At 40.1% G+C, this 27,840-nt stretch overlaps 1 protein-coding gene across 7 annotated transcripts in view; it reads left to right on the plus strand.

Annotated features, from left to right (window-relative positions):
* The window catches only part of plppr2b (phospholipid phosphatase related 2b), a 73,581-nt gene that overhangs the window by 6,640 nt on the left and 39,101 nt on the right, over positions 1 to 27,840 (plus strand). For 5 of the 7 annotated variants that reach the window (XM_026170629.1, XM_026170630.1, XM_026170631.1 and 2 more), the window contains 2 exons: positions 5,754 to 5,864; positions 26,303 to 26,491. In XM_026170629.1, coding sequence (XP_026026414.1) covers positions 5,754 to 5,864; positions 26,303 to 26,491 — 300 coding nt within the window. Of the gene's footprint in view, positions 1 to 3,114; positions 3,232 to 5,015; positions 5,619 to 5,753; positions 5,865 to 26,302; positions 26,492 to 27,840 lie in introns of those variants that run through there. The other 2 variants (XM_026170634.1, XM_026170632.1) reach the window with 2 other exon arrangements.

Below are 27,840 nucleotides of genomic sequence, written 5' to 3' on the forward strand. Positions count from 1 at the left end.
TGTGTGAGTGTGGGTGTGTGTGTGCAAGAGAGAGCGAAAAGGAAAAAGTGTGAGTGCAGATGTGCATCAGTGTGACCCACATTGTTGAACCTGAGGAGCAGCACAGCAAGAATTCTCTGTAGGATGTCTCTCTCCCCTCTCTCTCCTTCTCTCTCCTCTTATCTCTCTTCTCCTCTCCTTCTCTCTCTCTCTCTCTCTCTCTCTCTCTCTCACACACACACACACACAGACTCGCACGCAGCTGTGTGACACCACTTGTTGACCTGACATCCAAACTGACATGCTATGAATATTGAAATACTGGTCAGTTGTATGCGTGCACGCATTAGCCCGTGCACACATTTGCATGAATATCAGTGAATGTGTGAATGCACCTGTGCATGTGTGAGATAGTGACTAACTCTTTTTGTGCTGTGCTACCAATGCAAGGCTTAAGGGTGAAAAAAATCATTGTGAGCAACATGGACAGCAACACAAAAGACAATCAGACACAGCTGTCTTATGCCTGATTGCTTCTCACTGCTTTGGAAGATGGGAACATAAAAGAAGACCCAAATACAGTATTTACAGCATGCAGCCCCCTGTGTGGGAATGTATGCATATACAATACACAGTCTTTTGATCTCCTGCCATAACCTAAACAATCTTGTCTTTCATGCTCTGAAGCAGAACCTTACAGTGGAATAGTGTTTAATTAATGAAGCAGACAGGTGGCCTTGAAATTAAAGAATCAAATACATTTATATGAACCACAGCATGAATACTTGTGTCCGTTTCTTCATTAAGCGTACATGTCTGAAGGAAATTCTTGAATATTATAAGAATTTTTGGTCATTAACAAGCCTCATTCAGGTCTATAAATAGCGGGACATGATGTTTGATAACTGCAGAGGAACCACTGATTCTTTAAGTTTGTGCACAATGTCACCTGAGGGTGATTTTTGCCCAAATTGGGATTTTTAATTTAGAAATCTTCCATGTTTAAAGTGACAAAAATATAATTTTTTCACTCCTTTCACAGCATAAGATGATTATATAAAAAAAATAAGTTCTTTAAATCTTATCTTGTTGCTGCCTCAGAAGTCAGAAAAAGCTTTGATAGCATATATGTATGAGCTTAAATTATCTGCTAGGGGAAAAAAAGCTGTTAAAGATGAGAGAAGATCTAAATGAATTCCGGGTTGTCAGAGTATTACATCTTTAATTCTTTCTTTATTAATGCATATATTGTATCTCTACTATGCATACTATGACAGCGTTTAACTGCCGTGCTCCTGTTCGTCATGCAAATGTGCACTTTGAATCGCCGTCACGAATAACAAGATGGTGTATTTTTAGTGTTTGTGTAAACAGGAATGAATCATTTACCTTGTTTTTACTCTTATTTTATTTTTAATCTGGCTTCTATCATTTTAGGATGTGACTGATAGGGGGTCAAGTGCACAACGAATGCATGGACACACTCCAAACTTGTGAAGTGCCTTCCTTCTCCTCTCACCCATAATGACCATTGATTGGGTAAAGGGCTGACAAGGCAGCAGAGACTCTCACTAAGCCATAAAGTCAGCAAGATAATTGTTGTCAGGGAGATCGGGGAGGGGGCTAAGCTCGATATCTGAGAGGAAAACCAATTGGTTTGCGAGTGAGTAAAATTATATTGAAGATTGCTGAAGCCTTTTGCTTTATGATTGATAATATCAGGATTTCACAGTTCTTGAAAAATGCATTTACTGTGTTAATCAGAGGATATATTGGAAAGCCTTTTGAGGCTCTCCTAAACTTAAAAGAGTAGTAGCTGTCATTATTTAGCATGAGCGCAGTCATTTGCATGTCACAAACCCCTGAGCAACTCATAAGCTACTCTTCTTACTCTGACTTTTATCATCATCCCCCCCCCCCCCCCCCCCCCCCCCCCCTTACCACCTCTTCTCAGTTTGGGGACTGGATCTGTTTTTCTTCAGCGTGTACCTGTTATCCCTCAGTCACTATAATTTCCCATTGCTGAGTGCTGGCTTTCACCCCACCCGCTTGATTTCTGAAGAGTTTCCGAACGTCTGCATCAGGACTTTGTCTCGCTCTTATCTCTTACTGTCAGGCTTTTGTTTTTGATCATCGCTCCTCTGTTTCCACTCTACTTCTCCTCCTTTCAACCTCATTTCCCCTCCAATTCTTTTGATTGCCTACCCATACTGGTTTGTGTGCGTGTGTGTACCTGTGTGCATTTTTGATGTGCCATGCAGAGTGTCTTTACAGGCATCCCGACAATTTGGTGAGTGAGCTGGTGTGGATGTATACAACTGTGGTTGTGTGTTTGCTTTGGAATAATCTTTTTGTATTCGTACTGATGATAGATAATAAATGGTTTCTCTCTTTGTGCTCCGACATGATTATCTATGAAAATATGAAGCACAGGGGTTATCAGCTGTTTCAATGGGGCCAATTTATTAATGGATGGATGGCACATTGTGAGCATCAGGCAAAAAGTGTCCTCATTATAGTTAATGATCTTAAGTAGTACAACACTTGGTGCCTCTATTGTTCACCGTGAAGATTTAGTCCCAGAAAAGCGTTACCATATCTTTAAAGAAACACATCACCGAGCTGATGAAGTGATAGCGAGTGAAGCTTTCTCTTATGCTAGGAGAAGCGGTGCTCTAACAAGATGAGTTGTGAGAAAACCTTTCCTCAATTATATTTAGGAGTTCTCAGGTCCATTTTTTTCATTATTAAATGAAGAAGAAAATACTTTGAAAAAATCCCCCCTAAAAACTCACCATGGGAAATGTCAGGGGGGTTGTGTTTTAGGTCAAATGAAAAATTACTAGTCTGCCAAGGAGATGATTGGTGGTTGTTTGCCAGTTTGTAATCAAGATTATTCAAAACTGCATGAAAATTTTAGAAGAGGCGGGGCTGGGATCGACAACAAAGTGATTTCTGGAGTTGATTAATGATTTATTATCTTTACGAGACAGGGCAGCTTATATATTTGCATGTGATGTATATTTTCTCAAATAAATATCATAATTAAATAAGAGAAATTAGAATACATTTTCTTGTATGTCTTCAAGAAAACGTCATACTCTTATCACAGTCCAAATATCCTTCTGCACCCAGGGTCTCAATTCATGCATGGTGCAGAGGCATTTTCAGCCTTGACTGTAAGCAGTGAAGACTCAGACTGCTGCAGAAGAAGATGTGTGTAAAAAACACTTTGATATTGACTTTGTAAAGGTAGGTTCAATCTACTTTATATACCACAGAGTTAATCAACAATTTTATATCTTAATTTCTTAGTTATATATTCTACAAAATAAATACTCACTTTTAGGCAAGTAAGTGTCCACCTATCCATTTTTATCTGTTTATCCAATTCAGGGTTGCATGGGGGCAACAACCTGGGAGCCTATCCCAGGGTGAGACACAGGATCACCAGTCTATCACAAGGCTAACACATAGAGACAGATAACCATTCCCACTCACATTTACATCCATGGCCAAGTTAGAAACACCTGTTAACCTAACCACATGCATGTCTTTAGACCGTGGCAGTAGCCAGAGATAACCCACAGAGACATGGGGCGAACACAGAAACCCCACACAGAAAAGCTCCAGACTGGATTTGACCTTTCTCGCTGTGAGATAACAGTTTAATCATCATACTAGTAAATGAAAGAAATTTAAAAACAACTAAACATCCTATCTCATAGAACTATAAAGCAGCATAAATTGATCATGCAAATACACCACTGTATAAAAGTCTTGTGTCGCTTGTCATTTCTTTATATTTTGCCAGGAAAATGGAAAATGGTGCATTTATTCAAATGTAGAAATATAAATGAAATACAGTAAATGGTACAAAACAGAGTTTCTACAATTCTAATGAGCTTGAAAGTCAATATTTAATATGAAAACAGCCTGAACTGTCTTAAACAAGCTTTCCCTGAGACTATTTAAAGAAATAAGAAGAAAGTTCTTGAGGCTTCTTTAAGGAGATTCAAAGCTCTTCTTTGGATGCTGGCTGCCTTTTGTTCTGCTCTCTGTCAAGGCGATCCCACACTGATTCAATAATGTTGAGGTCCGGGCTCTGGGGAGGCCAGTCTATGACTGATAGTGGTCCAGTGTTTGGTTTTCTATCCAGTATGTGTTCGCTATCATTGATGTGATGAAAGATGATGTCAATCGGGCACTTTTCAGATGGTATTTCATGGTAGATCACAATCTGACAGTACTTAAATTAGGAGTACTTAAAGACAAACACCACTGGCTTAAATGCAGCCCCAAACCTTAACAGTCTCCACCATGTTTTGCAGATGGCTATAGACAGTCACTGCTGTATCGTTCTCCTAACCTCCTCCATACAACAGTGATTTAAAACAAAAATTTGGATCCATCACTTCATAGGATGCCACTGATTTTCAATCCAGTTTGTGTTTATTTGGCATCCCTCATCCATTCTCCTTGTTTCACTTTCTTAAGAATGGCTTCTTGACAGCCATCTCACCACTAAGACCTTTTCTCAAGATATGCCAGGTTTTCAGCTAATAGCTATTTCAAAATCACCCTGTTGGTGCAAAAATACTGTTTATGGCTGTGTTATCCCAGGTATTTTTATAGACTCAATTAAAGAAACAAATTAAAGTGTCAAACAGTAAAATGCACATTTGTTTCTTTGCAAAGTTGTCTGTAGACACAACACAGGTTCACCCTCTGAGTTAGGTGCCTTTTTTAAGCTTGAATGATTCATAGGTGAGTGTATGTAGCTTAGCAAAAAAGGGTCAGTGGCAAAGTTATAAAATGCACGAGAACTATTGTTATTAGAGGCAAAGTAAGGAGAAATGAGAGGTAGCTCAAAAGGTTTGCACAACACTAGATCTGAACTGAACTTCAGCAGCATGCAGTGCTTTTTAAATGTATTTTGCTGTGTTTGAACATTGCTTCATTGTAAAGTTTATTGCAGTCTGATTGTTCAGCAAACAAAAACAGCATAAAAACGATTTTTCTAGCATGCTGACCTCTTTCTCTATGAGTAAGGCCTTGCAGAGGTTTTCTCTAGCATATTTTAAAACAAATATATTTGAAACCATCACAGGATGTAGTGATACACAAAAAACTGCACAAGAATCCGCTATACAGGCTTTTCCACTCACACACAGTCCACTCTATGATTGGCACTATATTAACTACCACTTTTTATCGCCCAGAACTATTTAGTGACTCATATTAGGTACAAAGTTGAAGAAAGTGACCAAACTGAAGTGTCAGTCTCTTTGATGGGTTTCTTTTTTGCAAATACAACATTTCAAATCAATTATTAACCACTGCCAAAGCTTAATATTGACTCTGATTCTGTCCAAAATCTCCTCAAGACACGTGAGACAACGTGAGGTCAGTGTGTATACAAATAGTCAGCGTAAGCCAAACATTCAGGCTTCAAACTGCTCTAAACACTCAGTTTCAGATCATTTTCTCTACTCTTGGTTCTGTATGATGACAGTGAGAGGCAATATTGCCACAGTGGTCAGAGCCACAGTCCTGGCTATAAAGCACTGGACCCTCATCTACCTGCTGTTCAAACCTATTTGTTTGCAGGGGGCAGCCAGTCAGTGGAAAGCAGTGAGGTGAGGAGCTAAAGCAGCTTCTTTCAGACAGTGGGTGAAGCGAGTAGCCGCACAAAGGCTCAGTATAAGGATTAGTTCAACACTATAAATCCAGTAGACTGAAGCTTTACAGAGACTTTTTCTTTTCCCCAACAGATGATGGACAGTCGCCTGTCAGCACAGGAGAGGACAATGAGGAACCTTCCTGCAGACAGAGGGTTTCAGAAAACCAGCACCTACATCGTGCCCTGCTTCCTCCTTGTGGAGGTGAGTGTGACTGTTAAGGCACATTTTCTTCAACATTTCAGCGCTTTGGCCCCTGCTGTGCTCATCAGGCTTAACTCACAACAGGACATTTCAGCTTGATTTGGCCCGAACATCATTTGGAAGCTATAACTGAAAGAAATCTACTGCAATCTAAAGGTTTAATGTGTTTTGTGCTGTGGAACAAAATGATGTGCTGTGTAGCAAGCACAGCAGAAATAAAAAAAAAAAATGCTTTAAATTCAGCTGTGTATTTAGGTCTTGTTGGAAATTTTAGAAACCTCTGTAAGTTGGAGTCACACAGAGCAAACGGATGGAGACATAAAAGCACATTTTACAGCCGTCTGCTGGTGGATGTTCTCTTCGCTTTCTATTCCCTCACTCCTGCATCGCTTTCTGCAATCTCTTCCTGTGTTTCTCATGGTGGATGAAGAGCAAAATGTGTCCCTTGGGGAAAAAATGCATGAATTGGCTGAACCACTTTTCAATTCAGTGACTCTCGAAGGAAGTGATTGATTTTGATTAACTGTCACAAATGGGTAATTACCCCCTCGTCCATGAGTCCGTTTAGTGATAACATTCAGCACAAGGGTGAAGGGATCTGTCACAAAGACCTTTTCCCTCATATGTTCCTGCTCTTCCCACAACTCTTCTTCTTTCCCTGTAATCCCTAAATGACCCGGTGAAGCTCTCATGGATCAAGCTGCATTTCCTAATTAATTGGCCTGATTAAGAACGGAAACCCAATTAGCCTGTGCTACTGTTAACATGCTCCAAGCCTGAGGATCCTCAGAGTTACAGCAGAAATAGCAAAATATGCAAAATTAGCACTTTTTAGCATTAAAATAAGGGTCTTTGCATTTAAATTCAGCCTAGAAATATAATTTCTTACTCTTACATGAGATCAAATGTTAATGTTTAATGTTGATGAAAGCTGTTTAGTCAAGTAGTGCCATAGAGAGCTGACTAGAAATAGAGGTTTTGCAATTGACAATAGTGCCTCCAGTAGGGCCCTGTACCCTAAAAATGATATTCCTAAACAAGTAATGTACATTTTTAAATTGAGGAAAGCATTTTTTTGTGTGCGTGTGTGTCACCAACATATCTTTGATCTTTGTGTTCTTGCTTTCATAGTGTCTCCCCTTTTCAGGAAGCTAACACAAAATCGGGACAGTGTTGGGAAAATCAGGCCCAGACATTGTCCACAGGTTCCCTCTCTCATATGCATCACACAGTAGGCGCTTCGCTGTGTCAGATGTGCTCTCACTACTGGAAATACTCAATTTGGATTTGGCAAGGGGTAGCGCCTGGAGCAAAAGCAAAAGCTGTTTAATGTCTGATCCAACTGATGGGTACTTACTTACAGCTTTTTGTGCCTAAACGTAATCAAAGGGCGAGTGAAAATGAAAGTAAACAGCAAATTAAAACAGACACTAAAGTAGGTGAAATAATGACAGTGCCTTTAAATGAACCCTAGTCTCACGGATTATGTTGCCACCATTCTGCTTATCAGCCCCCTCATGCAGTCTTTATTGATCTTTTAAATTATAAGGTGTTTTGCCGGAGAGAAAATTGGTTTCTCTTGAAACATCACTGAGAAAGCAATCTAGTTATATGGGAACGTATTTTTATTTGTATTTTTTTTGGAGACTGCTTGGCTGTTCAGTCAAGCAAAGAGCTGATGATGTATATGGCCATTTTTCTGATTTACCAACTGAGACAAACTTAAACTGACTATCACTGATATTGTGAAAAGCTGGTCTCTTTGTGGTATCCATCCATCCTTTTTCTTCCAGTTAGCCAGCTGCCATCGGTTGAGAGGTGGGGTATACCTTAGACAGGTCGCCAGTCTATTTCAGTGCTGTGGATTTGCAGTTTTAAAAAAAATTAAGCTGACTCTTTCTTTTCTACACGACCCAACCTCTTCACCTGAAACTCCAAAGGGATTTTCCTCAGCCTTGTGTTTCATCTCTCTATATGTTCAAAAACACAACAACCTCTTGAGATGTGACTATAACTTTTTTTTTATCTGCTCTTTGTGCCTCAGCCAACACACGGAGCCTGCACTGTTTCCACGCACACACCTCAGTTACCTCTCCATCTCTTTATAGCTCAAATATCTCACGATCCCTCCAGGTTTACACGCGGCCTTAAGCTTGCTTTTATTTTTCATTCATTGCGATTTAGCATTCGCTCATTCTCGGGATCCTCTTGAGGACATGTTATAATGATTTTCCACCTTTTTAAAAAAATTGTTCATAGTGCGTTTGTAATATCTCTAGGCTTGAATCTGTCACAGGTGCTCTTCACCTCCTTCTATATTCTCTTTGATGGTCTCCTGAGTACTGCCCAGTCATTCTTTACCTCTCTGCATCACTCCTATTCAGCACTCGGTCCCTTGAGTAATTACCGTACGTTGTTTGTACCATAGATTTCTCCATTATTCCCCTTTGATTGTAAAGCTTCGTCTCCTCCTCCCACTCAAAAGCCAGTCTGCTATCACAAAGTCTCTATTCTCCTCATTTTTCACCAACACTCTGTCCGTGTTTTCCCGTGAGTGTCCATCGTTTCTTGGTATTTCTTTGTGTCGCTCCTCTTGGTTTTGTTCATTTGCTCCTCCTCAGGATAGATTTTGTCCTCGGTAGACCTTGTCCCCAACCTTACCTCATATCAGAATGGAGACAGGAGGGCATTACGTACCAGGGTGTGAGCGCTTCTTCCCATTTTTGCCACCTTATTACCCCATTTCTGAGGACCCCTCTTTTTTTCAGCTTAGAGATGGATTTGGAGATGGAGATTTGGTCTGACTTTAATGACTGTATGTGCACCTGAATGAATCTGCGTGCATTACAGTAGTTTAATAAAGAGCGTTTTAAAATTAAATTCCCCCCTCTGCTGCATTCAGACTAAAGCAGCTTGCTGTAGCATAGCTCCCCCCGGAGGGCACACTCTCCTTTGTTGTTACATTAGCATCTCATTACCCATTTCTTTTCAATCCAAACGCCCAGTCTTATTTCCCTTCTGCTCTTGTGATCGTGTTGCCGATTCCCTCTCTCATTTCCCGCACAATCTAACTGTCTATCTATCACTGTCTGCCGCTCTATCTCTTTTATTCCTTCCTTATAATTTTATTTATGGCGATGGCCCTTTTCCTCTTACTCAGTCAGTCTCTGTCAGTTCGTCACTCCTTTTTTTTTATAAAGGCCTGTCTACCACATCTCACCGCGCTTGTCTGTATTTCTCTTCCCCTGTGATCGTGCTTGTGTCGCCCCCCCTTTAGTGATTGTTTTTTCCCTCTCTCTCTCCCTCTGCTTGATTAAAATGTGAGAACTGGCCCTATCACTTTCCTGTTAAAACAAGAAAGCGTTTACACCATTTTCCTTTAAACTGCATGTGATGAAAACAACATAATGGACAGCAGATTAGTCGTCCTCCTTCGCCGCTCTATCTCTCCGTCCTTGCTGCTCTCTTTTGTTTTTGCTTCATGCTGCTTCTGCAGCTGTGAAGCCACACAAGAGGCTGGTCTGGGGCCTAACAGAGGCACGGCTTCAAAGGATCCTCTTTAAAAAGTCATTTTGATACGACTGGCTCCTGACTTGCTTTAGACACTGGTGGGTGGGAGGAGGGCTGTTCTTTGGTGTGATCTAGGCCAGGCGGGCCTACTGTGAAAATCTGTACTGAAGTCGAGTTACATAGTATCGAAGTAGGAGTGACTATAAATTGACTGTTCTCACTGCAGCCGTCAAATAGTAGTGTTGTATCAGCTGCAACAATAGTAAAATATGATAATTATTACTGTCAACTGTTAATGTGCTGTGGTTATTAATTCATGGCACACAGCTTGTGAAGCGTGCGCGCGGGCTTTCCAGCTTTACTTTTCGGCCAGCTCGGGCTCGCTAAGCTTCCTCCTCTTCGCTCCTTCCTCACGCCTCGTTGGCTGCGTCCTCCTGTGGCATAGCAACTTCTGTAAAATAAACAGACTGCTCAGCATCAGACCACATAATATTTCAGGTCTGCAGCTTATGCTGTCTGATGATACTCTGAGGTGTTAGTTCATGTCAGCTTGCAGCTCTCATAGCTGAGCTTTTCTGTACATACACCAGTACGTGTTTGCTTAGTAATTTTTTAATAGTCAGTAATATTCATAATACAGTAATACTCGTGGCCATTGATCAGTGGGCTTTGATCAGTGGTTGTTGATCAATGGTCATGGGATTTGCATAATTAGGATTAAGGAACTGACCTCCCAGCCCATTGTTCCTTCACTTGGCTGATTTCAGTCATTATGCAATGTACTGTTTATAAGATTTGGGGAAACCTGCAGTCAGTTGAGACTGAAGAAGTCACTTGGATGAGTGACGAAACGTTTCTCCCACAAAACGCTACGTCCAGATGAACAGAATCAACTTTTGGAAGGTCAGTAATACATTCAAAGGCCATCTATTTATATACATCTTGCTAATAGCCAATTGAAACTCTATTGCTTTCAAATTTGCCTTAATTCTTCATGGAATAGATTCAACAAGGTGCTGAAAACAGTCCTCAGAGATTTTGGTCCATGTCCACATGGCAACATCATAGTTGGCTGCACACCCACGATGATCTCCTGTTCTACCACATCCCAAGGTCTTCTGTTTGATTGAGATCTGGTGACTGTGGAGGTCTTTTGAGTCCAGGGAAATTATTGTTGTGTTCAAGAAACCAGTTTGAGAAGCTCAGTCCATCACTAGATGGACATAGTTTGATGTGTTGGACATGGTGGGCATCAATACTCAGGTCGGGTGTGGTGTTTAACAATGCTCAGTTGGTGTGGCAAGAAAAGAATTCTCCCGCACAATTACACCATCACCATCCTGAACCACTGATACAAGACATGTTTTAATGTGGTTTACATCAAATTCTGACCCAACGATTTAATTGTTCCATCAGAAATTTGGTCTGGACAGGGCAACATTTTTCCAGCCTTCTATTTTCCAATTTTGGTGACCTCATGTGAATTGTAGCATCAGCTTTCTGTTCTTAGCTCATAGGAGTGACATGCGGTGTGGTCTTCCGCTGCTGTAAATGGAAAATGGCCTGTATTTGTGTAGTGCTTTACTTAGTCCCTAAGGACCCTGAAGTGCTTTACACTACATTCAGTCATTCACCCATTCACACACACATTCACACACTGGTGATGGCAAGCTACATTGTAGCAACAGCTGCCCTGGGGTGCACTGCTGTAGCCCATCTTCTTCGAGGTTTGACATTCTGTGTTGATTCTCTTCTGGACGCCGAGTTTGTAACAAGTTACCGTTGCGTTCTTGTCAACTCAAAGGAGTCTGCTAATTCTCCTCTGGCATAATCAAAGCATCTGTGCCCAGAGAACTGATTTCTCTTTTTTGGACCATTCTCATTAAACCACCGCCCATTAGGCAACAACAATCTTGCCAAATCCAAAGTCAAATTTAAAGAGGTCAGTGAGGCTATTTATTAAAACTCTGAAGTTTTAATAAATAGGTGCATTTATATGCAACTGTAATAATTTACATCCTCAATCCTAAAACATACTGAGGATATCTTGCAAGTCACAAATTTCCTTGATACTGAAAGTTCAAAACATTCACAGATGTCTTTGCTTTTCCTTTCTAGCGAAACAGTTTTCACTTCTAGCATCCAAAGCAAGACAAAAGTTTTAATATTTAGGCTCTTGGTTGGTTAAGCACTGCTGTTTTTACGCTTCAGTTTGTTTACATGCATTGGGGAGTGTTCGTGCATATGTAAAAAAGTTGTGCAAAGCCTTTTTGTGTCTCAGAGGGAGCTGCGTGAAATGACTTGTCTGAAGTGATGTCACTGAGCCGGTTGTTGTTTGAGTGCGACAAGAATGAAAAATTTAAATCTCTGAATCTGCTGCATCTGTTTTGATCCTTTGTCCATCTCTGACAGTGTTACAATGCAGTGCTAAAACAGTGGAGTGCTCGCCTAATCATAATTTAGATCTCTGGTCTCAAAAAGACTTGCTCCTTCTGATATTTTCAGTATTCAGAAAAATAGAGACACTGAACACATTCCAAATACATGGTTTCATCCCTTTTAGAAACACAGAGCATAAATATCACCATAATTTCTGGGGGCAGTACTGATCCTGACAAAGACAGAGCAAACTTCTGTTTTGTTTTGTCCATCTTGTTGGATTCAGCCCCGGCATCAGTTTGCTTCTTAATATGTTATGTTATTCAGGACAGACACAAATCTAGCATCTTTTTATCGTTTCAGGTTTTAAAAACAAGTTCTCTAGCCTAGCCTAGTTTGCTTTAATAATAAACAGTGTTGCTAATACATCAGACCAACACTTGCCTCCACCAAAGCCTTCTCCTTACATGCGCTCACTTCATCCACAGTCCCTGCTGGGTATGATATCATCTCAGTACATCTTCTACCTTCAGGCAACGTGCTTGATATATCGTTTGCTTTTTTCTAAATATTTCTTTTTGGTTCATTTGTGCTAGGAAGAAGAAACACAATATTTTCTCAGATACAAAGTAATAAACATGACTAGGCTCTATTGCAGCAGCTTTGCATGATTCCCAGTTCAAAACAATCCCTGTTTAACCTGTACTGAAGTCTTGCCTGAAACAAGCCACTTTAGCTTCTCGTCTTTTAAGGTCTCCATCAACGATTGGTTGATCAGTCCCTCTTAGATTGGCAAAGGTTGGCAAATAATTGCCTTCTAATTTATAAATGCAGACAGATTGCCCAGCCTTTGCAACTGACCTAATCCAGTCTGCACCACTGAGTGCAAATCATCTGTGACAGGCATCTGCGTAAAAGGGGACCTGACTCAATTTGTTGCCCACTGGTTTTGCTCCTATGTCAAACCATGTCGTTCGCCTATGTCATTTTGCAGTTAAACTATTTGTGGAGGAATTTCTGAAGTTTTCAGCTATATGAGGTTCTGTCTGAATCTCTTTGTGTATGTAGACGGAAACAGATTTGGAACAGACAGCAACAAATTTGCAATTTTCAACCATTTCTCATAGTTATTCACTGTATTTTAAAAACAGATAGCAAGTAATTGCCACCTTGACCCATTTAATTGTAAACTGACATCAGACTGTCTCTGTGTTATCGCTGTCATCACCAAAGCTGCTTTGAAGACCGCATTTCAAAGGTAACAATATCGCCAGATCACAAGTCACAATTCTTTTGGTCCAACCACAGTTTTCCTTATGACTGTAGAATAACCCAGTTTTCTTCTGATTGGTTGGTTTACGAGTCAGAGCTGTGTGCTTGAGATGGCCATCTCATCTATTGCTGTCAGTTTATATATGACAGAAATTAAAAAGAGCATAGAGGGTCCCCATTACCTTTTCCATTAGTGTTCCTTTTCATATGTGCTTTCAGTCCAGCTTTACTTAAATTAAAACGCTCCGGTAGATTAAACGTTATTGCTAAAGTACTGTACATCCCCGTAAGTCGTTTTGTAATAGTGCTAATGATTGCCATTAACTTCTTTTTAACTTTGTTATGATCCATTTATTCACAATCAACATTTCCTCATGCTACAAAGGAAAGATAAGAAAAAAATTAATTCAGTTTCATAACATCTCTGAGCACATTACCTTTACACTAGAGCGTCATAGTTTCCTGGTAATTTTTGGGTGATGAAAAAGTGCCTGCACAGATTAATTTTTTTTTTATGTCCCCTCCCTCCTCAAGACACACACATACTCCCATGAAGACACTGTAACAGTTCATTGGCACATCATTCTCTCCCTAGTTCTCTCCTCATTATCTCTCTGACTCCATGAATAGCACCTGCCCGCCTGTCTGCTGCTCTGGGATTTCTCAATATTCTGGGTGGATGTTTGAAACACTTGTTAGCTGCGCTGCTTCCCACCTTTTATCCCTTTAGGGAGGGAGGAAGAAAGGGATGTGGGGGGGGTGTGATAGAGATCCTGTACTGTATGGATATCACAATATACCGTAGGTCCCTGTCATCTGCAGGTAATCAGTAGAGTAGCTGAATATCTGGCCAGCGGCATCAGAGCTAACTGTTTTAGAAATAGAACAACAAGATGCTGGAATGAGACTTTCAATAAAATCTGTATCTAAGATATAGTCTTTACAAACTCTTCCTTCTATTCATGTTACATGTAATTACAGGAGTCAGATATAGAGGTTGGCTCTCAGTGCTGGTTATCCATGTAGCTCTAAATAGATTCGGCTTAAATTCTAAATTGTACACACTTTTTCCAGAACACGTTAAAATCAAGTTAGATTTAAATTATTCTGCAAAAGTGCTGTTTTTTTTTAAGGCTGAAGTAACAATAGAAAAGGGGGATGCATGTCAAATAACTGTTTATTTAAAAAAAAAAAAAAAGCAAATACATGTGTATATTCATAAGCAAGATAGCGTTGGCATAAAAACCTTTAACTGCACTGTAGGCTTTTATTCTGGCAGCGTGTTTGTGCGAGTGAGCCTCTTCCTTTTATTCCTCCCTGTTTGTAAGATGCGGGGGCATGTGTGCTTGAGGACTGGGGATTTCATAGAATTATGTGATTGTTCTTTGGTGTGTAGCAGTGAACATTTAAACGCACTATTCATGGATATGTAGTCCACTGGCACGAGGAAGCTCTAAATGCATTTGTTTGCTATGGGGAGAGAAAGAGAGAGACGGGGGTGAGGGAGCCAGTGAGAGACTGTGGACACAGAGAGACAAAGATGTTTTGACAGTGAGGATGATTGAGAGACATAAAAGGAAATGCAGCGAGAAGGGGAGACACAGAAAGCGTGGGTTTGAAAATTATTGAGGAAAGATGTTTTTGACAGATGACGGGGAAGGGGGGGGGGGCGATTTTAAGATAAATAAACCCATAAGAGAAACAAAAGCACTGGGAGAAAAGAGAGAGAGAGAGAGAGAGAGAGACAGGGAAAAGAGTGGAGGACATGTGGGTGCCCCCCCCCCCCCCCCCCCCCCCCCACCTCGCCACAAAAAACTGAACGCCTGCTTTGATCCTCTTCATTTCCCTTGTTCCCTTTTTGTATTTTACCTTTCTTTCACTCTCTCATATATCCTCATTTACTCTCTTGCACCTCCTCTCCCCTGTTTTCCCCTCCTCCCCGCTTCCACTCCTAGTTTTATTTCCCAGCGGCTTTGCCCGGCCGCACTCTGTGATGTACTAATGTCTCATTATCTCTTTTATCTGTCTGTTTATCTTCTTCCACTTCCACTAACCCTAACCCTCTGCTGCTTCTCCCAGTGCTCTCTTAAAGGCTCTATCCCTCTGGCTTGACCAAGGTTTTCCATCTAATCCATCTTGTAGTCCTCTTGCTCAGTGTGTTGTAATACAACCCAGTGACACCAGGCGGCAGTCAAGGCCATTTATTTGCTTGTTATCCATGCTGATTATGATTTCCTTTAGTGAGTTTTTTTTTTTTTTTTACTTTGTTATCTCATATAATCAAACTCATCTATTTAACAAATATGTTTTTAAGGGGCAGTGTCCCTGCGATGCATCGTATTGGTGCTCTACTTGAGCTGTTTCTGTCCCAGAGGCTGCATGCGCCCAACACCTTTGCTTTTTTTTTATCTGGAAATCTGCTGAATCTCATAGAGACGCACAGATCGAGATCTCAGCCGCTGTAAAATATTTAGTGGCTCCGATCACGTGAGCGAGTAATCATGTGGCTCATCAGGAAAACAGGAGAGGTGTTGCTGCCTCGTCTCACTCTAATTTAGGTGAAATGTTTTCAGTGAGGCTCTGTGATGTGTGTTGTAACTCTGAAGTCAACTGAAGCCATGCAAATATAAAAAGCGTTTCAGCTGAAGATGCCAGCTTTTGGTTTAGAGGTTAATTTGTGTGGATGTGTTTTTAATTGTGGCTGATTAATGTTGGCACATTAAAAAAAAAGAGAAAATTTAGCTGTTTAGTAACATATAATAAGAAGAAGGTTAAACATTTTGCAGCCACTTTATGAGAAACACCTTCACAGGCTAATGTGTGCCAGAGATCATAATCATTTGTTTTTGGTGACATTATTAAAATATGTTCATTCAGTTATATTATGTATATAACTGTGGTCGAGGTTAAAGGAGGTATTATTGAGGACCTAATGTATTTAACAATTCAATGAAAGATTAAAGGAACAGCACAACAAAGAATCAAGATAATAATTTCCTTATTAACTAAATTTACATATTTTTCTTCTGCCCTGTTGTGATGTTCATTCACACAGACTGCTTTGGTGTGGATTGTCTGGTTTTGCAGGTATCTGCTGCAAAAATGTTTGCTTTCTCTTTAATATAATAGAACTAAATGATAATTGTACCGTGATATGTTTCATTTAGAAACAGTTATCTGTCTGCATCCGCCAGTTAAAAGAAGCCAATATTACCAGTCAGCTGAGGGAGGCAGTCAGAGGACAAATGTAAGTAAATTTGATTATGGGTTAAACTTTCCCTTTAAAAGCATACATTGTGATGTAAAACTCTTGCACTACCCCTCATTTATTTATATGAAGCTAGGAAAATAGAAAATGTATGTAGCAAGTTAGTGAAACAGGTGCTTAGATGCATACTTTATATAAGACAAAAACAGATTTTTTATCATTTTAACAAGCTTGAAATTAAATATTTGATGTCTTTTTTCTCCAACACAGCCTTAACTCTATTGGGAAAGCTTTCTTCTTATTTCTTTAAATAGTCTTCAGGAATAATTCTCCACGTTTCTTGGAGGTGATTCAAAGCTCTTCTTTGGATGTTGGCTGCTGTTCTGTTCTCTGTCAAGATCACACTGCTTCAGTAATGTTGAGGTCTGGGCTCTGGGAAGGCCAATCCATGATTGATAGTGTTTCATTGTGTGTTTTGGATCATTGTCATGCTAACAAATGAAGCTGTTGACAGTCAGATGCTTTTCAGCTGATATTGCATGATGGATCAAGATCTGCTTGTACTTTTCTGCATTCATAATTCATCAGTTTTTAACGTCTCCAACACCACTGCCTGAGAAGCAGCCAGAAACTATGACAGAGCCTCCACTGTGTTTTACAGATAGACACTCACTTCTGCCGTCTTCTGTATATATGGATATGTTGATGACGACAATTTTCAGCTTTAAAAGATCTGTGACTGCTGATTTTTTTTCTTGAGTAATTTGCCATACCTCAGCATTTTCTCCCTGCTTCCCTTCCTTAACAAGGGATGCCCACCCTTCCACTAAAACCATTTCTGATGAGGCTTCAGTCAACAGTAGAGATAAATATTTCAGGTCCTGTGTCAGGTCTTTGCTGGATTTCTTTTCCTATTTCTTAAGGACATGACTTCCAGATGCTGTTTATCTGCTGCAGATAGCTTTTTAGGCCTGCCAAGGACACACTGCACAATGTGCTGAGATTTGCCAAGTTTGCAGCTAATAGCTATTTGGGAATCACCTTGTTAGTGCAAAAATACTATTATATGCCTGTCAAACTGTGTTATGTTTGGCATTTTTTGTAGATTCGTTTAAATAATTGGGAACAAATGCTGTGTTTTTGCAACAGGCTGCTAAGTTTTCTGTTATTTGGAGATCCAATACTACTTCATCCTTCCAGTTAGGGGGCTTTTTCATGCTTGAATGATTCATGGGTCAGTGATAAATGACATAAAAACTACAGCCTGGACTGAAAATTAGTGGGGAAAAAGCATTCAGTTAGAAAGCCTAGAGAACTAAGAGCACATTAAAAAAATTACAATAAAGTCTGGCTCCTTGGAAGCAAAGGAATTAGACTTTTCCAAAGTAGATTTTATTGCAGAACATTTACATCAGGTGCAACTAATACGCATGACTCAAAAAAATTAAAAACAACATAACTAATTTATATAAATGAAGTTTCAAATGTGCAAAACCATACTTAAATATAGAAAATTATCTCTTAAATGTAGGCTTACCCAGCCTCACCCGTGCTCATTATGACTCAGTTATAGTATAGAGTGTATATTCATTTAAAAACACTGCAGACCTGCTGTTAGCAAAAAGCAGCAGCATGCCTCCAGTTCATCCTGAGCCCTGTGACATTTGTCTTCTTGCAGCAGGACGCTGTCATCTCGTCACCAGCCTCCATCCACACATTCTCACCTCCTGTAAACATGTTTGACTTTAGCAGTTGACTTTTCTGCCATCTGGCTGCTCCACACAGGCCGACGGTAGACATGCAGCAGTTATATGCGAACTCACAGTTTGGCCCCAGGAGACATTAGTGATGCCCACTCTATTTTCACCTCTAGTTTCCCTACCCATAATGCACCATTATTGTCACATTTCATTTCCCCCTTTCCAGTTAAAGGGCTTTTAGGGGAAGGAGATTTTCCTCATTTTCTGTCACGAGTCCCATATTAGTCTCTTTGATTTCTTGCTTTTTCTCCCTTTGAAGTGCAGAGGTGTAAGCATTAAGTCTTAATTACATGGTCTGATAAGTGATTTCAGTTTACTGGGTCAGATGGAAAGAGGTCAAGCTCTTGAATCTTTTGCAATTTACAAATCTGATTTAATCCCATGGCTAAATTTATCCTGACAGATTTTAGTATCTAAATCAAATTGGGTTTTATTGCATAACAGTGCAATCCCTTTTTTTCATCATCATTTCTGCTGGCAACATTGTTCCAGATTCTGAAGCAGCAGGCTAGAAATAACAAATCTATGTGATTCATAAACAGGGATGCCAATTCCTGGCTGTGCTATGATATTTACTGTACAGTACAGTACGGCTGTACGTTCTTATTTCAAAGATTTACAAGCATATAGTTGTGTTTGCATGACAGTAAGCCTTTCAAACCTCAGTGTCCACCAAGACTTAAAAAATGCATGAAATATTTAGTTTCGTCATATTTGAATTTTTTTTTAAAATATGTGAACAGAAGCCATTGTCTTATTTCCTGTCGTTGAACTGGCATTCAATGTTTCGAGGCTTTAGTGTTTTATCCTTTATAGTCTTTGAAAGATTAATTTCACATCTCTTGAAACAGACTGACAGAGCAGTGAAAGGAACACGCTTTGTGGCATAAAACCAACTGCTAATTTTCACATTCAGAGAAGATAACAAGCAAATTTATTTAGACCCTTTTTTGTGATAACATATGTGATAGCCACAGACTTTCTCTGCCCTCTTGACACTATGATTATGTGGATTCATTTCTTATAGAATATATATAATACACAGTAAACCAGCAACTTGTCACTCTACTCTTGGCACACTATCATTAGAATAGAATAGAATAGAATAAAATGCCTTTATTGTCACTATACAGTTGTACAATGAGATACAGAGCATCTCCTACTCAGTGTAAACATGCTGGGGGGGGGGGGGGGGTACAGTTCTGCAGCACTATATACATATGGACAGTATTAACATAGAGAAAAAGATATATATATATATACATATAATGTACAAATATGCAAGCCGTTTAAAAAAAAAAAGTAATATGTAATAAATAGTGTTGTGTATATACAGTTGAGTTATTGCACATAGAATTGGTATTGCACAGTGGTGGTCCATAGAGGAAGTGGGAATAAAAAAATTTGGGGGGGGGGGCTGTGTTATCGGTGCATGTGTGAGTTCAGGTCAGTTATGGCTTTGGGGAAGAAACTGTTTTTGAGTCTGTGGGTTTTTGTGCTTACACATTACTTTACTTTATCCCCTTCAGAAAGTAAATCATTCTACTTATGCATCACTCTTATTTACCACCTGAGTGATGTTGGTTTGCTTAGCAATTCATAATATTAACATTAAACCTTACGTATTGCTAAATATCCGCACAAATGCTTGTGCACAAATACTCTGAAAATAAGACGAGGATACACAAGGTCATCCTTTTAGTGTTGTTCTACTGAGCCACCAGCAGACCTGATAAAAGCAAACACAAAGAGCACTTCAAAATGCTGTGTCAACAGTGCTCATATTAAAGAGAAGGGCAACATTTACTGTACTATTTTCAGTTCCGCGAGCCTGTTCATCTCTGCTTCGGTGACCTGTTGAAAATTCAGGCTCTGGCTGCTTGGTTGGGGCTGGCACACATTTGAGCATCTCTTTGGACTTTGAGGTCTATCATTACTGGCTTTGTGTTGTCATGTATTTGCAGTTTTTTGGAGACATTTCATGTTTACAGCAGTGAGTTGTTGTCGCTCACCCATTCTGCACTCTACCGTCACATTTCTTAAAATGAAAGTGAATTCATTTGAATTTTTGTCTTATCCTCCACATGATAGTTGTTGTTCTTGAAGGCGTGCAAAAATTACATATTTTATTGTTTGATTAGGAGGACTTTTGTGTGAATGCAGCTCTTAAGCCTGGTTCTGTCTGTGTTTCATTACAATTTCACCATGCTTTATTTCTATTTCCAGGCGAGTTTCCCAAATAGCCTCTAAAGAATTTAACAAAGAGCTGATAAATTACTAAGAGAAACATTGAACATTTACAAGTAGCAGATATAAATCTAGTGCAAGATACATTTTAACAAAAAATTTAAGTATGCTACTTTAAAAATTGTAAAAAAAAGGAAATAAAACACTTTGTTTTATTTTGTATGTGAGAATTAGGCGGAGGTCTTATGTGTGTACACCCTGAACAAAAATGAGGACAGAATTGAAAGGGGAAGGTGTGGACCATCTGGTGAGCACTCCTTTAAGTGGGACAAACAGGTGGACCGACTGGATTCAAAGGGTGCCAGAGTCGCGACGTATTGGGGCAATAAAGAAGACATTTATTTTCAGTGGCTGCAAGGAAGACTTACTGTGTAAAAAATCAAAATTTAAGCACTTCTACTGGTTACTATTGTAGCAAAGATGTTAATGAATTTACAACGGCAGTATCCTGGTTAAAGAGCATGTGTGAAGATGACTTGTGACAGAATGACATTTGGCTTGCCATAGCCCTTCATTACCACCCTTACTACCAACTTTAATTCATCAGTGCTGTTCATGATGCTTTAGAAATAATTTTATGCAAATTAATATTCCAAGGTGACTTGTGCAGGATGTTCCTCGATGCTAATTAGAAACCATCAACTTGAAGTTGCTTTGACCTTTACAGATATTACGGCAAACTGGCAGTGCCTGCGGAATATGCAGGGATTTGGTTTCTTGTTTGTGTGTAATAAAGATGGATTAAATGTTATATATCACCTCTGAATTTGTAATCAGTAGGAATACTATGTATATTTCCTGTTTTTACCAAGTTAACGAACTTTAATTACTCAAGAATTTCAATCTGTCCAAATGCAGAACTTTTAGCCAGTTTTAGAAACTGGGGAGTGGTTTAGCAGAGACCAAGAGCTTTTGACCCCAACCCAGTCCACAAAGCACACGACCTCTTTGGCTGCTCTTGCTGCTGAATGGCCCAGAGGAGGATGGGCCTATGCAGGTTGCTCTGGCTTAGTCCTTAAAGGGCCCCATGGACTAAGGTTTGGACACCTGGTGGTCGTGAGTGAGCTCCTCCCTAATACCCTGGGTGGGTATTAGGTATCATTTTGAATTGCACTTAGTCTGGCCTCTCAATCAGAATACATTTTGTTTTGGGAAATCTTACCAGGGGCAAGTTGCCTTAGACAGTATAGCTGCTGGGATTACTTGGGCTTCAAACCCCCCTTACATCATGCCCCCTAGGTGAGATGCTTCAGGCTTCAGTCATATTCAGGACCAAGGACACTGGAGAGACTGGCTTGTGAACACCTTGATATACCCCCTTCATACACACACACACACACACACACACACACACACACACACACACACACACACACACACACACACACACACACACACACACACACACACACAAAGCCAGGAAAGTAAGGGGATAGGTAGGTCCAGAGCCGTTGAAGTGTTGAAATCCCGTAAGGCTTGCAATGATCTACTTTGACTTTCTCGTGAAAATTACCCCCCATTTGAATGTTCTGACTATAAGCAAACATGATGCTTAATTCTTATAGTACACGATGTATAAGTCTGATGGGACATATAGTACACAAACACTGACGGTTGCGTAGAGCAAAAGTAGATACCAAAATGACGCGTAATCTCCCAGGGAGGTTTTCTGCGGTTGTTTTCAAACGTTTTTTAAACTTTGATGGTTGTTCGCAGACCTCCCTCGCTCTCTTTCTCCCACTATCTACACCTCCCTGCCTCAAGCCTTCTGTTGCTCGGGCAGAAGAGAGAAATGGATGATGGAAAGAAATGTTCAACACAGCGTATCTGTGTCAGAGTTCCTGCTCAGACATGGGAATGCACCCACATGCCCACAGACACTCACGGAAACACACCCACATACTGAAACACAAACACACACACAAAGCTCATGTAAAGGGAAACGAAAAAACCATGGAGGAATAAGTTGCTTGATATTATTGGTCTATATATAAACTACAGGCTGTGTGTGTTTTTTAAAGATTTCGCTCGAATGGCCTACGTGATGATGCTCTCTTCATTTGGGACCCTCAGTGAAACGTCTCCCATAAACAGAGTTATGTAGATTACGTCTGCATATTGCCAACAGGAACAGATCAATTATTTGATCTTGTTGCTCATGAAGGGAATCCATTCATTGAAATTCAATAACTGTTTACAAAAACACTGAAGAGAAACGTGTAGACTTGCAGATCAGACAGCAGAGCTGGGTGTTTAATGAATGTTTAAATTAGGTCACCCTCTCCATCCCATCTTCAGTGCTCCTTTCTGTGTAATAAAGCAGAATAGTATCTAAGACATAACAAGCCTCCCCTTCCCATAGCATTAATCCGTGTGGGCTCTCTGTTTTCTGAAGAGCATAAACGTGTTGGAGGACGTTTCTCAGTGTTATGTCACTTTTCCAGCCATCTGCCACTGTGAAACCTTTCTCTTTTGGTGCTGTAAAAGAAGATGAAGCTCCTTCAGCACATCTCTTCATTTCAAATGAATAAATGCAAGTCTGCTTGACATTGTCGCATAAACTGAAATAGCATTTTAGAAGCTTTCGGTTAAAAGCACTCAACATGTTAAGCATCTTTTGCTCTGTGTGTAGTTGAAGTTACATTATATGCAGGAAGTTAAAGCAAGAGTTTTGTAGATGGCATGTTTGCCTTGCCAGGTGACTCCCTGAAGTCTTTACACAACAGCGAGTTTGCTCAACAGTCAGCTGAGACTGCGGGAATCCACAGCACTCATTAACTGGTCTCCAAGATGTTGCTACAGCCAGCACATTTACAAGCGACTAACTTCTCAAAGACATGTGCAAGGTGCCCATCAGTGTCTATGGCACAATGCATGGGGTTATATACACAGTGAAGCACGTTGCACTTCCAACTTTGTTGAGGATTTCATGATGCTTCACTGAAATGCAGTGAGTAGTAGCTTTTAGGGTTTATGTTTATGTGAAGTAAAACTAAATAAGTGAATCAGAAAGTAAAAATAAAGGACTTTGTGTAAAATCCAGTATTTTGTCAACCCATCTGTCCACCACAGCATCCTGTCTACATGTTACACTTGTGTGAAAGTCACACTTAATGTGAGTTTCTCCTTTTCTCTGAGTTGCAAGGATCGTGAAGATGAAATATATATGAACTACATGAAGTATAAGTTTTAATAAAACTGCTTTTCTTGAAATGGCAGAGAGCCTGTTCACTTAGTAATCCCATTGCACCAAATTTGGCTGCATTTCAACTTCAGGGAAGACTACATTTACTGGAGCTCCATAAAACCCCATTTATTATGGACTATCTCCATAATAAATAAATATATTTGAGATTTGGGCTTCCTGCCTGATTTTCTTTTAAACCTACACTATTGATATCACTAATATGACAGCAGTTCAGCAGTTTACTTTTACGGCAACATGAGGTATTGCATAAGAATGTACCCAGACCCCATTTTGTTCATTAACACCACCTGATAGATGAATGAAAGAAGGCGTGCCATTTTTCTTTTAAGCACACCAACTTTGATCACTTACGTGCATTTAAAACCTCTGGTAGTAGATCTCATGGTAAGCTAGAAAACTGAGCTTTGTAACATGTTTTATGCTGCGAGAAAAGAGAAAAGTCCAGTAATCCAAACAGAGATGTAATGAAGAAACACAGTGAAACTCACCAGTTCGACACAACAAGGAACATGGGAAAACTGAAAGCTTAAATATGTAATGAGGGGAGGTCCTTTTCCATCAGGTGGAGAGCAGCTAAAAATATGAGGGCAGTGTTAGCCAAGGAGTACAAAACTCAAGCGTAGCGGTTAACGTCATTTATTTACAATAACACAAGAGTAGAGCATTTCAAAAAATGGAAAAACTAACGGCGAGCTAGATGTCCCTTTTATACAGACGACATGCAGAAGTCTTGAAACACATGCTCTAGCACCAAACATCACAGAAGTCACTCTTCACCAGTCGTATCACACTGGGAAAGGCCTTCTTACTGGTTCCAACTCCTCCACTACATCCAGCACCAGTTCCACAGACAATTCCAGGGCCAATCTCATTGGCATCCATCTGGCCAATCCATCCTGTTGCTCTTGTGAAGCTCTGCCATCTTCATGCTTGTGCCACCTCTGCATATGCTCTGTGCCACCTCTGTCTGACTGCCCTCACCTCCCATCTTTTATGCAGCACTAGCAGCTGCAGATAATTTTTTTTTTGATTAAGGTGTGGGTAGGAAGTAAAAGAAAAACTTCAGAATAAAAGCATGCATGCAAAATATATACAAAAAACATGGTATAAACTAAACCACTAAAAAACACAGAATAAAACATTAAAACTACTCCTACCCCAAAACAAATACAGACAAGGTAACAGGGGTAGAGGACACAGCGGGGGGAAACAAGACATGGGTTAATTGAATAGAAAAAAAAAAACACAAGGGGAAGAAAAAGTGATAACGTCCCACAAAACCAAACAGACAAAAAAAAAACAGGAAGTAACTAAACACCAAGCACACATAGAGACTTAACAAGACATAGATGAGGCAGCATAACTGAAATGTAACCAACCGGAAAACTCTGAAGTCCAGCACATAATCAAAAACAAACAAACCTAGGAAATCATTAATAAGCTGTAATAATTATTAACTCTCAGCTGGGGTCCTTTCTTAAGATCTGCTTTGACTTATGATGTAGTACTCTGTTGTTGTGGTTGAAAACCAAGGATCTCATCACATGATTAATTTGTTCATTTATATTTTGTTAATGTGCAAATGCTAAATAGTAAAACTTTCTTCAAGTAAAATAAGAAATTGTTAGTGACAGCCACAAAAACCGCTACAATTTGCTCCTTGTCTCACTGTCCCTGAAGCTGCAAACCAGCTCAGCCTGCCAGCAGAGGCTCCTCATGTTTTGCTGCTGATAAATTTGTCCTTCGCATACAATGCAAGTCCATCTAGCAAGCATTTAGGCTGCAGCTTAAGAGGAAACTAATCAGCAGCTCTCTATATTTAAACTCACATTTTCCTTTTTCATTTGCAGTTTTTTTTGTTTCGGGCCGATCTGCGAGGGCAAGCTAATATTGCACAAACCTCCAGTTTTCAGTTGCAAATTTACAGGAGCTCGCACTGCAGTCACTTTTTTTTTTCCTGCAAAGAGCGTCTGTGTGCTGTTTACTGGAGTATAAATGAATAATTAGAACTTGTGCATCTGTCTCATCTTGGGAGAATATCTCACATTTTTTGATGTGTTCTATGTTTATCATCGCCTCTTCCTGTCCTCTCCCTCACATACATACAATCTGCTTTGAAATGCTTATTTATTATTTATGTTTTAACAGCAATGAAGGTCATATTTTATGCTTCACAGCTCCTGCTTTGCATAAATCTGATATTTTATAAATGTCAGAGTAGCACAAAGTTATGCAGACTCATGTACCCTGATTCTGCTTGTTCTCATACTCTCTGCTCTTGCCCGGGTTCTTCCTTTCCCTGTTGCCTGCTCCTTCCTCACTATTCTGCTCTTTTTCACCTCTCTGTGTCTCACCCTCCACTCTCTCTCCTGCCCTTCTTCAGCTCTTCTTCTGTTCCTCCATACAGCTTTTTTTTCTTTGATCGCTCTCCATTTGTTTCTTTACCCTCCCACTCAGCATACTGACACAGCTGAAGGGATCTCTCTCTCTCACACTCTGTCTCCCTCATTGCTCTCATTCTTCTCTCTATCTGTCTTTCTCCTTATTTGCCTCCCTCCGTCTCTATCTTTACCTCCCTCCCTCACTCTCCCTCCTTTCCTCCCTCCCTGTCATCCTCCTCCCTCGCTATCTCTCCATGCACACTTGATTCATTTTACACATTACGGAAGCATCCATCATTTTGCTCTGTGGAGGAAAAATCTCTTCTTTTTTCCCCCTTTTCTTTAAAAAAAAAAAAAAAAACCCGCAACAGTATTTTCCACTTCTCTTCTTTACGGCTGTCTTCTCTTTCCCAACTCCTACACTCTCCTGTGGATCTAATCCTAAAGCTGGAACCAATATGTTTTATTTTCAGCTGGTCATCATGGCAGGGACCGTTCTGTTGGCGTACTACTTTGAGTACACAGACACGTTCCCCGTGCACATCCAGGGCTTCTTCTGCTTTGACAAAGCTTACTCCAAGCCGTACCCAGGACCAGAAGAAAACAGCAAGGCTCCACCTGTCCTCGTCTACTCTCTCGTCACCGCCATACCCACTGTGACGGTGAGTCTGTTTTCAACTTAAATTTAAAAAGATACTTCCACATGTGATCATCCTGCACACATGCACACATATCTTACATGAATATACGTGACAGTCATGCACACAACATTGACCCACAGCATGTGAAATAAACACGCACATGCACATGGACAGTACCTCCTCATCTACACGTGGTGTTTATGGATTAAAACAGGGTAGCGATGCGTAGGTGTGCATCCTCGTGGACTCGCAGCTCTGTTTGTGTGGTTGCGTTCTCTGTAATAACCATGGCAACGGGCACTATATTTGTCCTCCACAGAGCAGTCAGAGATAGCTACAGTGTGCAGAAAGTCTGTCCTTATTTCCACATTGCATTAAAACAGAATAAAACATCACCTCTGAGTGGTCTGACTTATTTAGGTCTGCAAGGCACAGTTTCATTATTTTCACCTGTTACTTCAATATGCATATAGAAGCATCTTCAGTAGCTGAGTAGAATTGAATACTGTCAGTCATAATACAGCAGATCAGACCAATCAGTGTTAAAGTGCTTTCTTTTAGTACTTATCTTTAGGAATTTATCAATTTTCATTGGCACTCAATCAGTTTATAGTGGCTATAATTCATGTAATTACCCCAAGTTAATCACAGCATGCACAGTTTCTCATCAGTAGATTTGAATATCATTAATAATGAAACATTCACATCCTCATCAAAGCTGTGCATCCATGACTTCTGTCTCTTAGGGACTACTTCTTTGATGCCCTACAATTAATTGGCAGTAGGACATGTCTGCCTCGGAAACACATATTAGGGCAGTGCACACATAAAAAAAAATCCTCCACACATACTTTATAAACTTACATATATCATTAGTTGGCCTGTTTTACTTATGTATCACTTGCACATTATTGTGTGTAACTGATATTTAGGTTGTGTGAGACTTTACCACCAGTTTAGGAATCATCCAAAGTTGACATGCATATCACAGATGCACAGGTGGAGCCTAGCGTGTGCTCTAATGCTTGCAGGCTCCAAGCGTCGGGGTACAGAGTGGGAGCAGAGTGGTGTGATTTTGCCTGGAGAAGGGAAGCGGCTTTTTTAAAAGTCAGAGCATCTGTGTTCTCTTTTTCTGGAAGATAACGCTCCATCCCACAAGTCTTTCTTTAGTAACAATGAAAAAGGCAGACATTTTGCAAACTTTTCCCTCAAATTTCACTCAGACTTTTAGCTACAAACACAACTCTAGCTCTTTCAAGTGACCGTGCAAACACTTGTTTTAACAAAGTATCCATATCTCGTGTGTGCGGATTCTATCTTTGATAGCTCAAGATTATTTTCAAATTCACCAGAAATTGTGCAGATTTTTC

Source organism: Astatotilapia calliptera, chromosome 6, assembly GCF_900246225.1.
Source record: "Astatotilapia calliptera chromosome 6, fAstCal1.2, whole genome shotgun sequence".
Classification (NCBI taxonomy): domain Eukaryota; kingdom Metazoa; phylum Chordata; class Actinopteri; order Cichliformes; family Cichlidae; genus Astatotilapia; species Astatotilapia calliptera.